The sequence below is a fragment of the Thunnus thynnus genome, chromosome 11, assembly GCF_963924715.1.
Source record: "Thunnus thynnus chromosome 11, fThuThy2.1, whole genome shotgun sequence".
Taxonomy (NCBI): domain Eukaryota; kingdom Metazoa; phylum Chordata; class Actinopteri; order Scombriformes; family Scombridae; genus Thunnus; species Thunnus thynnus.
The window spans coordinates 23,262,348-23,275,480 of record NC_089527.1 but is presented as its reverse complement, the minus strand read 5'-3'; the positions used below and the strand labels follow the sequence as shown (position 1 = coordinate 23,275,480).

The following is a 13,133-nucleotide window of genomic DNA, read 5'->3' as shown; positions in this document are numbered from 1 at the left end:
TGACGCCTGGCACTCTTTGGTTTAATGATAGGAGTATGTTTCCGGATGTTTAGTGTTCAGAGCAAGAATGGCTGCGATGTTTACGTGTTGTCTAAGCTGCTGCGGAGATGGCGGACCCGGGCATATCCCCCTCAAAGAAATGCCTACTGTTCAGTTAGATACTCACCACATGGGTAAATAAGTTTGTCTTTGATTGTCACGTCTGATGTGTTGGCAGTTTACGTGTACACGCGCAGAGTTATTTGTGACATGGTTCGCTACTTCCGCCGTTACCATTAGCTAACCGTTAGCTAGCAGCTCGTAATGTTGTTGTAACCTAAACTATTTAATGTATTTTAGGTGGCATACAGTAGTATCAATTGTGTGTTGTAGCATTTCACTTTAGCATACTTCCTACACTGTTATAGCTTTGTCAAATACGTCGCGACCTGATATGTGACGGTCACAACAACAAACAAGACAAATCGTGAAATCTGAGCCCTTCGCTTCTGCAACTAAACCCAAGACATGGGTAATAAATGTTAATATGTTGTCACATTTTTTCCTCTTGCTAAAATATAAAGCTCCCCTCTAACTATAAAAAAATACCCTGCAATAACAATTTGTGTCTATGGTTTTTCTCTCGAAAACAGTTCAGTTACTCAGTATTCTCACTCCTGGTCAAATCTGGACTCTATCTTTAGCTGTTATGTTAATATTTTTCGTTTCATAAGTTTAAATGCTGTACAAAAGATGTCTCCTATTTCACTGTAAAATCGATTCTCAGTGTATGTGCGCTGGAAGTTCAACTCAGATTTAAAGTGAGCACAGAGATTCATGTAAAAAAAAAAAAACTCTTCTAGTGGCAAACTATTGACGTACATCACTCTGAACAGTAAAGTGAACAATAAGTAAAACATTTTTCAGCTGAGGGGGCCTTTAATGTATGATTTACCTCAGTTGTGTTTAATTAAGCTTACTTTTTCAATAGGTATTTATAATCTTGGACAAGCCTGCATTCATAAGGGACATTCAACTGAGGCTTTCACCTTTAATAATAAAGTATTTATATCAGTATTCAAATCCAACTACTGATTTATAGGCTATTTGACCTGCCTTTTTACTTTGAGCAATATCTGCAACATCTGTCAAATGATACCAGTTGAGAATTTATGTTGGCCAACAACATTTGGTTTAGTGCAGAAACAATTAGTAGATTGCAGGTGATTGACAGAAAATGAATCACCAGCAATTAATAATAAATATGAACTTAATTGATTTATGTCATTTATCAAGCAAACACACCAAACATTCTCTGGTTTCAGCTTGTCAGATGTGAGGATATGCTGCTTTTTTTTGATTTGTAGATGTTAAATGAATATCTTTGGATTGTTGTTTGGACAAAACGAGCACTTTGACATCTTGGTCTCTAGGACCCTGATTGAAATTTTTCTCTTATTTACTGACACATTATAGACTAAACAATTTCTTGATTGAAAAAAATAATCTGTCAAAAAATCAACAGTGAAAATAGTCTTTAGCTACATCTGCAAATGGTTTTATTAATTGTACGTGTTTGTACTGTAATGTGTTCTTCCTTTTGTTTTGCAGGCACAGATGTTGTTATCGTGAAGAGTGGGCGGAGGATATGTGGCACTGGAGGCTGCCTGGCCACTGCTCCTCTGCACCAGAACAAAAGTTATTTTGAGTTCAAGATCCAGTCCACTGGTAAGCCCTCAGCTTTCAGCTGATGACCAGCCTCTTTCCCTCCCCTCGTGCCTTTTTTTCCGTGCCAGATTGCTATTTTCTGGTGCATTCTTAGTAGGCGAGGGTATTGATTCTGACACACAGTTTTTAGTAGCTTGGTAACCATCTTGTGACTGCATGCTCACTGGTGTAATTCTGTTCACTTACAAGTATAGCATTTGACAAGCACAAGAAATTTGCTCTCTCCATAAATGTCCTTAAGCAATGCACTTATTCAGTTACCTTCATGCAGCTCCACACTAGCCTCAGACTGGTTTTTCTATGGCCCTCTTTACACCTGGCATTAACATGCATCTCGGGTGATCTGATCACAAGTGGACAGCTCTAAGTACGTCACTTCACATCTGGCGTTAGAATGTGTCTCCACATGCGTCTTCAGTGACTACTTATGATCGGATCTTAATTCCTTGCTCTGTATCCAAATAAACACATACATCATTTCTGTTTGCAAAGACAAAATGTGTTGTTGTTTTCTAACCGGCGGGAGGCAGCAATGCACTTCCCGTGCCCAGTCTATCAGAAATTGAAAGAAGAAGTTTGTAAAGACCTTGGCGTGCGGGCAAAATCAAAACTCTTCAGTCCAAATGGAAATCAGACAGCGTGTTTCGTGTGTACTCAGTCCATGATAATCCATTTTGCCTGTTGTTGTGGCTTCTTCTTATTGTTTTGCACTTTAGTATGACGCTGTTGGTGTGTGAATAAGTGCATACTTCCGCTTACGCAGAGGACGTCAGTTGAGTTGGCGGTCCTTCAGTGTGGTCCAGGACACATTTGGTACACACTGCTAAAAGAATGCGGCCATGTGCGGCCCAGACTACCTCCAAATATGGTCTGAGTGATCGGATCTCAATGAGTCTTCGATGCGTTCACACCTGTACTTAGAGCTGTGCACTTGTGATTGGATCACCCAAGATGCATGTTAATGCCAGGTGTGAACAGGATCTATGTAGCACTCAATTGTCAACGTGCTATGCATGTCATTCTCGCCTATATTTTTTCTATTGCAGCTGGCCTTTGTCATAAGTAAGAATGCATTTTAGTCTTTGTGCATTAAAGTGTTTTAAAACAGCAGATACTCATTGTTGGCCTTTGTCTTTAGGTGTGTGGGGAATAGGTGTGGCCACGCAGAAGGTGAATCTTAACCAAGTGCCTATGGGCAGAGACACAAACAGCCTAGTCCTCAGGCATGATGGGTCTGTGTACCACAATAATGAAGAGAAGAATCGCCTACCTGCAAACAACCTTCCTCAGGAGGGTGACATTGTGGTAAGTGCAAAATATCTTTTACTTGATTATAAATTTAATCATTCAAAGATTAGGTCATCAAATTTAGAGTGTTGCTAGTTGTTTGTAAAGCTGAAAATAATGAATCCTGAATCTGCATCTTGTCAAATAAATGAGAACTGCTGCCTGTTTCACCAGCTGTGTGTAAGTTCAAACTTAGCCTAGTTATAATGTAAATTATAACTAAGTTTTCATTTATACAATACTAAAATAAACACGGTTGCACCACAGGGATAAGTAACAACATAACTCTAAGTAACAACTAAATAGTTACACATGCCCTTAAGGTAAAACAGCATTTTTCTGCCACACAGCATTGTTTCAGTAATTGCAACACAGTAATCCAGTAGAGACCTAATTTATTGATGTGATATTTCAGTATTGATCTAATTTACTACGATGTACTACTGTGCCAAGACTAGCCAAAAAGCTAATGCGCATGGTAGCCATGACGATGGAACCAACTCTTGTCTGGTCGTTGATTGGCAACTTGCCTTAGTTATGACTTTACATCCAAACTAGTCGGGTTATGCCCCAAGTAATCATGGTGCAACCAATTTTAGCAGCTGATTTAGTTACAAACGAACTAGTAGTTACTAAGCCTCTAGTGTCGACTTGACACCCTAACTTAGGAGAGAACTTACACATAGCTGCTGCAACCCTGTGCTGGTGAGCGTGAATAGATAGAAGCATTACAGCGGGGCAATATCACCTAAAATCAGTGTCATGATTAAATGTCACATTTACCGCTGTAATGAATAATGAAACATTATACTATTACCTGTGTACAAGATTCTCAGTCCCCACAGAAAACATCCTATTGATTCTTTGTATTGAATAATAAACAGAAAATCATGGATTATGGCTGAGTAATATTTAACTTTCAGCAGCTAAGAACTCTTTTAATCGTTTGCTTAAACAGGAAACTCATTTATTGTGACTATCAAAATAGATAATATTATATATAGAGCTGAGTAAGACTTTTATGGCTCTGTTATCTTATTATTCCATGAGCAGGATGTTTTACGTTTTGGAGTGTCGTTATTTTAACGCTTGTGTCACAGGCTGCTGTTTCTGACACAACCTGCTTCAGCCTCCAGAATATGGTCAAGAAGCACAGGGGAGACTCTATTACAGCTCCAGGTCTAATTTGTAGCTAACTTCAGTGCTAACCCACATCACTAGCTGCAGGTATACTCAGAAACTCTGCTTGGCTCTCGAGCTGTATTATTGTATTATTGTATTATTTTCGGCCAACTGTAGCTCATAATATACAGTACATTCAGTGTTATATTCACAGCTTACTGCTAACTTGACTCTAGTGCGGTGGTCAGCAAACCTGCTCATCTTAAACTCTAATCAAACATATTGATGTAACAGAAATTAGGTCAGCTAGAGAGTCATATATCGGTTTTGACATATTTTAATTGGCCAGCTCTAATAGGGACTAACATGGTTAATGAACTGGAATCATTTAGGCAAGTCAGCCAGTTTCTGGTCCAAAGATGAAGATAGTTTTGCAGAATAAAGTTGCTATGCTAATTTTTTATTCTGAACACATATTGAGCTAACTCATGGCGTTATCTCAGTCTTCCAGCAGGCATGTGACCTTAGATTGTGTGTATTTACATAACCTTAATCAACCTCTTCAGATTAATCATCTGCCTGCTGGAACAGGCGGGCTTACAGGTCCCGTGAGACAGTAGAATTTGATCATTTGACCTGATAGCCTGCTGCTCGTGCACCACATGCACACTAAACTACTATTTAGCATACGTTTGTAAATCATGACTGATTCATCATAAAACTGAAACTGGAATTTTTTACAGATCTTATCTTATTAGGTGTTATTATGAGTAGTGTTTGACACATATAACTTTATACAATAAAAACAAATCTTTTTTTTTTTTCCCCCTGTTCCCTAACCTAAAAAAAAATAAGCACATCAGAAAATGTTTTCTCATTTTCTGCCCAGTCATGCTCATTTCATGACACAATATGGTGCAGCTGAAGAAGAGACTGAAACAGCTTAAAGCTACAACTACTAGAGCTTAAACCTTGATGACTTTGGCAACTCCCTGGTGAAGTCCCTTAGTGGGAGTACTGCATTTATGTGAGCTGTACTAGAAAGACCCCACCACCACCATGAACATGTCATACTGCCAACTGAGTAACTCTGCAGGAATAAACCTGTTTACAGAAAATTATTTTTGTCAGCAGGAACCAAATTCGGGTCAGTAAAACAGTGTCATCACACCCTAAATTGATGCATGCTCATGTGAGTTTAGTCATAGCTTGTCAGGCATTAATGCACAAAAAATATGAACACCTGTAAATGAATAAAATCCAATACTATGCTGCCGCTGTGAAGCTCATGAGCAACTATAATACACTATACTAACTATACTTTGTGATGCTTTTTGTGTATTTTTTTCATATATTGCATGTTGTTTAATAGTCTCTCTTTAAAACACCAATGACAACCTCAAAAAAAAAAAAAAAAGAGCACCTGTGACTGACTGTCAATGAGCAAGTGACCGCACTAATAACCTGCAGGGTCATGGGGCGGTGTGCAAACCCCACATGCAAACTGACTTTGTTCAACAGTGTTGAATATTTTCAGTTTTTAGGTCTTCTCTGATGGTTTTTGGCTGATTTAAGCTAATCACAGACACGTCAGTACAATCTTAATTCTGGCAAAACAGTGTCATTCAGACCAGGGATGATACCGATTTTCAGCATTACAGCAGATGACTAATATAATTTACAACGTCCTTCATATATGAAAAAAAAGTGAGCTGCCAGGAAACTTGAAGTAATTTTTTATGTATCTTTTTGAGTAAGACAATTTCTGCTTGGTTGGAAACATTATCACTGCTGTGGTAATTAAAGCTTAAGCCATTGTGCTTCAGTAGGAGAAACTATAATTGCAGAGAAGTTTTGTTTTATTATTTATTTTATTTCTATATAATTTGCCTAAACCCCTTATATTTCTATTCCTGCTCCTTTTTACTCAGCTGAAATGGGAGTCTCAAACTTAATCCTAAAACTCTTAACAGTCACAAATTTTGAATAGCCTGGCTGCACATATGATGATAATTAAAACAGATTTAAATATGTGATCATATATGTTTGCAATGTCATTTGTCTCTCTCAGGGCATCACATATGACCATGTGGAGCTGAATTTATATCTGAATGGAAAGAACATGCATTGTCCTGCCTCAGGGATCCGAGGCACTGTATACCCCGTTGTTTATGGTAAGTTTATTTGTTGGCTACCTATGCTGACTAGGTTTGTTAATCTTGGGATAATTTGGTATAATTATTTTTTGTTAACATTACTGATAGCCGAACTGCTTCCTTAGAGATGACATTACGGCAGTTACATTTTTATTCCACTAGAGGGCAGTATTTGTACATTTTCACATGGCAAACTTATATTGGGCTGTTGGTTGTACTTAACCATCAACAGATTCCATACGTTCAATTGTGCTGGTTGATGTTTAGCCAGTCAGTGAAATCAACTGACATTTTTTTTGTTTGAAAGAAAACATGTAGATTGTTTTGGACCTTTTCCTGTCCCTGGCCTACAGTCAAGTCAAACTCATTTTATTTTATATAGTGCCAGATCACAAAAGAAGTTATCTCAGGGCACCTTTCATATAGAGCATTTCCCCATGAGCAAGCACTTGGCTACAGTGGCAAGGATGATGGAAAAAATCCCCCACTGCAACACAATGAACTGTAACTAGGGACTAATTAGTTTGATCTTTCTTGTGCAAACAACCTCTATTTTAAAGCACTGCTAATAATACTAAGCTAGAAAATTAATCTCCGTACCATAGACCCATTTTTGGGTGGGACAGGGGATGTTTAGGGAGAGACAGCAGGTCAACAGTATATGCCACATAGAAGTGGTATACATCATCTAAAAGCTGGGAGCCTGAAGTTTTTTTGTTAAGTTGTATCGAACATTGTGTTTTGGTTAGGTGCCTATTCAAATTTGTTTAAGATGTATAAGAGATAATTGATAAAAAATGGTCAAAAATCCCTCTAAAATACCAAATTAAGACATTTACAATTCATGCTGTAATTTGGCATCAAAAACTTTTGACATTTGGAGATTTCTGTAAGAACCGCATTTTTCGGCAATTGGATGGTGAGAAACTTCTTTATTTTCAATGTACCTGAGAAAGCCATACATCCTCTGAATGCCCTCGGTTTCTAGTTTGTGGTTGTAAAGTTTCATGAGGCTGTGATTATCCTAGAGGTCACAACAGTCATTTTATACAGTGTGGTCACATTTCAAAAAATGGTCTCACTAAAATTAAATGGCCACTATGGGGACTAACATCATCACACATGAATACAGTTGGGCTCATTGAATCCACAAAAGTTTCAGCTTTCCAGTCATACCAAATTTATGCAATTCTAAGACTGTTTAGTGACCACAGTATGTAGAAATATTCAAATATACTCTTTTTAGTATAGGTGAAAATAACCCATGTACCCCATTTTCATTCAGATATCTTGAGGTGAGAGGGACCCCTTTGAAAATGGCAAGGCCAGTTTTTCCCTCGCCAAAATTTAGCGTAACTTTGGAGCGTTATTTAGCCCCCTTCCAGACAAGCTAGCATGACATGGTTGGTACCAATGGATTCCTTAGGTCAGTTTCATATGATACCAGTATCTATTAAAACTGAGCCCACTAAAGCCTCTGAAAGACATCAATGTCACCCACGGACGCCAGAGTCCTCGGGGTATGTAAGGGCAAGGCAAAGGTTTTCAGATATTAGGGTCATTACTTCACTATTTTTTAAGTGTCTACATAAACTGAACTCTCCTATGGAAATAGGCACCTGCTCCATCCTCAAATCCATAAGATCTATGTGTTAATCTGACTACGACTACCTCTGCATTATTGAATACCAGTGATGCCATAGAGTATAGACAGGGTATCCGCAGATCCTTACGAAGTCCTAAAAGGTCTTTAATTACATTTTTTAAATTTAAGGCCATAAAAAATCTTATTTTTAATTTCAAATTGTATTCAAATTTGACCTAGAAATCATATTGACCCTTCAGGTTTTAACATTACACATTGAAATATAAAATCAGTCTTTCTTCAGTCTTGAACAAGTCTATTTTTTTCTCATTTTATAGCCTTCTGTTTGTTTGGCCCAGTTTTCCGCAGACTGCCAACTGCGCTTGCAATTTTCCCTGAAGGTAACAGGATTCAGGGGTCTTCAGGGAATAAGTGAAGTTTTATTATCTGTGTTTGGTGTTGGCTAGGATCTGGATGGTAGCACCTGTCCTCGTTTTTACCGCAGCGTAGCTGAAGTGGCCAATATGCTACACACATCGACTAAAAGCAGGAGAGGAGAGCATGTTTTTAAACTGGTGACCGTTTCAGCAATAGTTTACTGCAAGTTTAATGAACTGTTAAAAGGAAGAAAGATTAGTACAAATATGTCCAGAACTACAGAGGTTAATAACTAGTGTTATTATAAGTGGTACTGAACAGACAAAAAAAGGGACGAGGAAAACTCAGAGAGAGAGAGCGCCCGTGTAGCTACATGTGTATATGAGAGACAATGTCTGTCATGATGATCGGCCTAATGTTTTGCTATTATGTATTTTCTTACCTGACAACATTATGTTGGCTGTTTAATAGCAGATCTCTGTTTATGTGACATCCAATCAGCTTGTTCAGATGTAAATGTAATTATAAGCCTTTTATTTCCATGCTTTTGGTTAGTTAAGACAATCAATGATTCAACAGAAGTGCTGATATGGTTACATGAAACACTCACAAGTGTTTTAGTTTGGTAGATAAATAAATAAGTGACACAAGAATTTTAAACATTCATACTCCGGTGCCTCAGTCTAGGAAACATCCAACCAATTAGGAAAAGTGAAAGAAGTCATTTATGTTTCAGCTGATAGCAGCATGTACACTATGGTTCGGATTGCAAACTGATGATTAAATTGCAATCTGAACTACATTATCAAAAAATGTAGCTCAGAAAATACCATGTCACTGATGATTTCCTTATCTTAAATGTTTAAAACCAGTCTATTGTCTTCAACAGTTTTTAAGATTATGCCATATTTAACTCTGAAATGACAGCATTAAAAAGTCCTGCATGCTCTGCTTAGTCTTGGATTAGGACTCCTTTATTGGCCTTGATCTTGAGTCTCACTCTCAACTTGAACTTGTATGTGTTCAATCTTACACTGAGGAGGTATTAGACAACCCTGTCGTTATTTATGTGCATTAGGTCTGGGCAATGATATATTATCACATATTGCTTTGTGTCCAAATTACGAAGTTCAAGCAAATAAGTACATAAAGTATATAAAAGCTAACAACATGAGTTATGTCAGGTTTTGTTTCAGAAGTGTGACAGATTATTGTTTGATGTGATGCACAACTGTGGGACACAGTTCATTGCATGCAACATTTTGATAATTTTATGTGATTTGGCATCTGTTAGTTATACAGTGATACACTATTCATATTAATGTAATGACTAATTTAAAACATGTCGCCCAGCCCTAACGTGTGTTTGTGCATTCTGGGAAGGGTATTAAATCGTCTTTGTTTAGGTCTAAAAAGGTCTTAAAAAGCATTAGATTTGATTTCAAAAAGTGTGCAGACCACCTGATAGATTTTTCAGTTTTTCCATCATTGCATGTTGAGTTAGGTCTATAATTAGACTGAATAAATGTCACAATATTTAATTAAGCTGGTAATGGAACATCCTGAAATAGTGAGCTGCCCACCCCCACAATAAAAAGCTTTCACCAAATTAATTCTATGAGCTGCAGTGGCACAGTAGCATAGTTTTGTTATTCCTCTTTTGAAACAAATGATTGCCTTCTTATATTGTTCAGTGTTGATGAAGTATAGTCTGATATAATTTACAACAGTGTCAGGTTTGTCTTATCTTCAACTCATGAAGCAGTTTTCCAATGAATACTCCCAAATTTCCGCTGGAGAACCATTGAACCTAAGAGATCCGTGAACATCAGCTCTGCTGTCACCATACCTCGAACTGGTAACTGATATAACTGGTGATAACTTGAGGGGCCACAGTACTGAAAGTTGGTGTGCTAGTTGGCTTGGGCATGTGTGGGGTTTTGAGGTGGTGCTGGTCCTCTAGCTGAGAAACCAAAGATTTCAGTATTGCCAACTAAGACAAATTTAATACTGACCATCTGTTCAAATAATTGATTTGACAAGACATTTGACCTGACTAATTTCTGAAGAATAATGAATAATGAAGTTTTAACATTTGCTTTTTGTTATATCACTTCTTCTGAGTAAGACAAAACACAATAAAATCAGATAATGAATTAAAAGTAGGAAAAAAAGTGAATGGTTGGGTGAAGTCCAGCTTTAATTAAACCATCAGATCTGCCTGACCTACCGGTGGGTCCATTACCACAGACATGATGTGGCATGAAGCATCATCCATTTGATATAATGGTGCAGCCACAATAACATGTTTTGATTTGAATCTTTGACTCAATAATCCCTTTTCACAACACACATTTTGACTTATCATAGTGGGAAAAGCACAGGTTAATCAAGTTAGCCAGCATGCACAATCTTAGGACTCTGAAACTGAAGCAGAGAAATGCTTTTCAGGCTTCATTAATTTTATTATTTTCCTATGGCCTATGTAACTAAATAATTAACATTAATCAAGTACTGAAACAAACAGATGCACAGTACAGGTGATATTGTCAAACAGAGTGAAATCTTTTTTTAACTTAAATCTCCTGAAAATCTATTTTCTCATTCAGCTTCTTAGTGTGAATAAAGTTAGAACAGTTGTGGTTATTTCGCATGAAAGATTTCTGTTTGTGTTTTTGTCTGTCTCCTCTCACTGGTTTTAAGTGGGCAGGGCTCAGTTGGAAAAAGGTGATGTCACATACTTGTGTGCACCAATCAGGATGTAGGAATATTTGAATCAAAATATGATAACAGATGTCAGGTTGTTTGCATATGTTGGCAGGCCACTGTCAATCAAATCTGATCAAACCACACCCACACAGACATGATGAAGCAGATTAGCCGACATTTTTAGTTTATCCCTTAATTAAAAATACCTTTTTCTGAACTTGAACTTATATTGTTGCTTATTTTAGTCAGTGATGTTTAACATAATAGAGAAATGCCTAGAGTTTGAAACCAAGTTTTCAGGGGCATTTAAGGTAAATATAAGAATGTAAGAAAAATCTGTATTTAAGAGGTTAACATGTATAACATTATTAATTGTGTCTCTCCTTTTTGTTCTTCCAGTGGATGACAGTGCCATCTTAGACTGCCAGTTTAGTGACTTCTACCACACACCTCCACAAGGATTTGAGAAGATCCTCTTTGAACAACAAATCTTCTAAAGGAGCACTTCAGCCTCAGCCCCTCTTTACGTTGTCATCCTCCCCTATCTATCATAGCAATCTTTGTGACACTACAGTTTGACCTTGATTGGATGTCATTATGTGCGGCTTAAACGCCTCTTCTTTTGTTTTTCCTGATTGCTCTGTCTCTTAACTGCTGCTCTGGATTGACGTCGGAGTATCCTTGAAGGAATGTGGATTTCTAATCATTGGTCGGCTATGATGGGCCAGTACTGTCTGTACTGACAGAAAATTGTCAAATCATTACTTTGTGTCTCTGGTAATTACCTTGTATTAAAGGACCAGTGCGTAGGATTTAGTGGCATTTAGTGGTGAGATTGCAGATATCAACCAACCAAATCCGCCACCCCTCCCAAGCGTGTAAAAGAACCTGTGGTGGCCACGAAAGGTCCTCTCTAGAGTCAGTGTTTGGTTTGTCCGTTCTGGGCTACTGTACAAACATGGCAGTGCAACATGGCGGCCTCCATGGAAGAGGACCCGCTCCCTATGTAGATATAAAGGGCTCATTCTAAGGTAACGAAAACACAACAACTCTTATTTTCAGGTGATTATACACAAATTAAAACATACTTATGAATATTATATTTTGTTGCTGTCAAGTCCGTTCCACTAGATGCCACTAAATTCTACATGCTGCACCTTTAACTGAAACACTTAAAGTTGCTGCTTACAGTCTCTATCTGCATATAGATGCCAGACAGCGGATGTAATGGTAAAATGTTCCAATTTTTCAGGATCAGAAGCCATGTTTATTGACATTTCTTCATACTTCTGTTTTTGAATATGTAAAACGGCATACTGACACTCAGCACGCGCCCCATATATTTATTCGTATTTATTTGAAGATCAAAATGTCTCTTTGGTATGATACAATATGTCAGTTTTTTTTGGCCAGCAATACTCTGTGGACCAATGAAGGGTCAGCTGTCAATACTGAATATCCAATTCACTTTTATGCTGCCTTCTTTAATTGGAAATACAATTAAAAGTGGGGATATTGCAACACTTTTTCACTCATGTTCTTGTCACTGTTTATATTTTGAGTTCATCCAGAAATGGGTTAAAAAATGGTCTCACCAGTAAACTAGTGCACATTCCAGGGGACAGCAAGTGTCAGGGGTTGACCTTTCACTGAGGTATACTGACAGTGACAGTGCTGGAAAATGTTTTACAAAGTGAAATATTTCTTAAATGACTGACACTAATATATATTAAGATCGATTTCTATAACACTTATATGAACAGCCCCTTAGTTTCCCAACACTTATATCATCTTGAAAACTTTTATGGTGGATTTATTCCAAATATCATAAAATTCCCAGAGCTGGTGCTGGCTGTCTCTGATTAGAGATATATGGGTAATGATGTCAATCTGTTGTGTTGTATTGGCATTGCATATCTGCTGCTGAACTGTGACAGTTAAATATTTCAAATGCTTGTCTTTGTTTGCACTAATGATGTTATTGTACAGGCAAATCCCAAATACTGTTGATTCATTAAAATTTTATGTCTGGAGGCATCTTGTTTTTTCTCCAGAGTCCTGTTTTGTCTTTAGGTTGTTGTGAAGTTGCTTATTAGAATCATCTTTATTGGCCAAGCATGTTTACGCATACAAGGGATATGACCCTGGTCTGGTGGCTCTCAGTGTGCTCTCACCCAATAACAACACAA

At 37.6% G+C, this 13,133-nt stretch overlaps 1 protein-coding gene across 1 annotated transcript; it reads left to right on the top strand.

The window, feature by feature from the left end:
- The first annotated feature begins 18 nt into the window (after positions 1-18).
- Positions 19-12,981, top strand: spryd7b (SPRY domain containing 7b). Its single transcript, XM_067603951.1, has 5 exons — positions 19-173; positions 1,591-1,707; positions 2,846-3,012; positions 6,188-6,290; positions 11,344-12,981. The coding sequence occupies exons 1-5, from the start codon at positions 68-70 to the stop codon at positions 11,439-11,441; spliced, it is 591 nt and encodes a 196-aa protein (XP_067460052.1). The 5' UTR covers positions 19-67; the 3' UTR covers positions 11,442-12,981.
- The last annotated feature ends 152 nt before the right edge of the window (positions 12,982-13,133 follow it).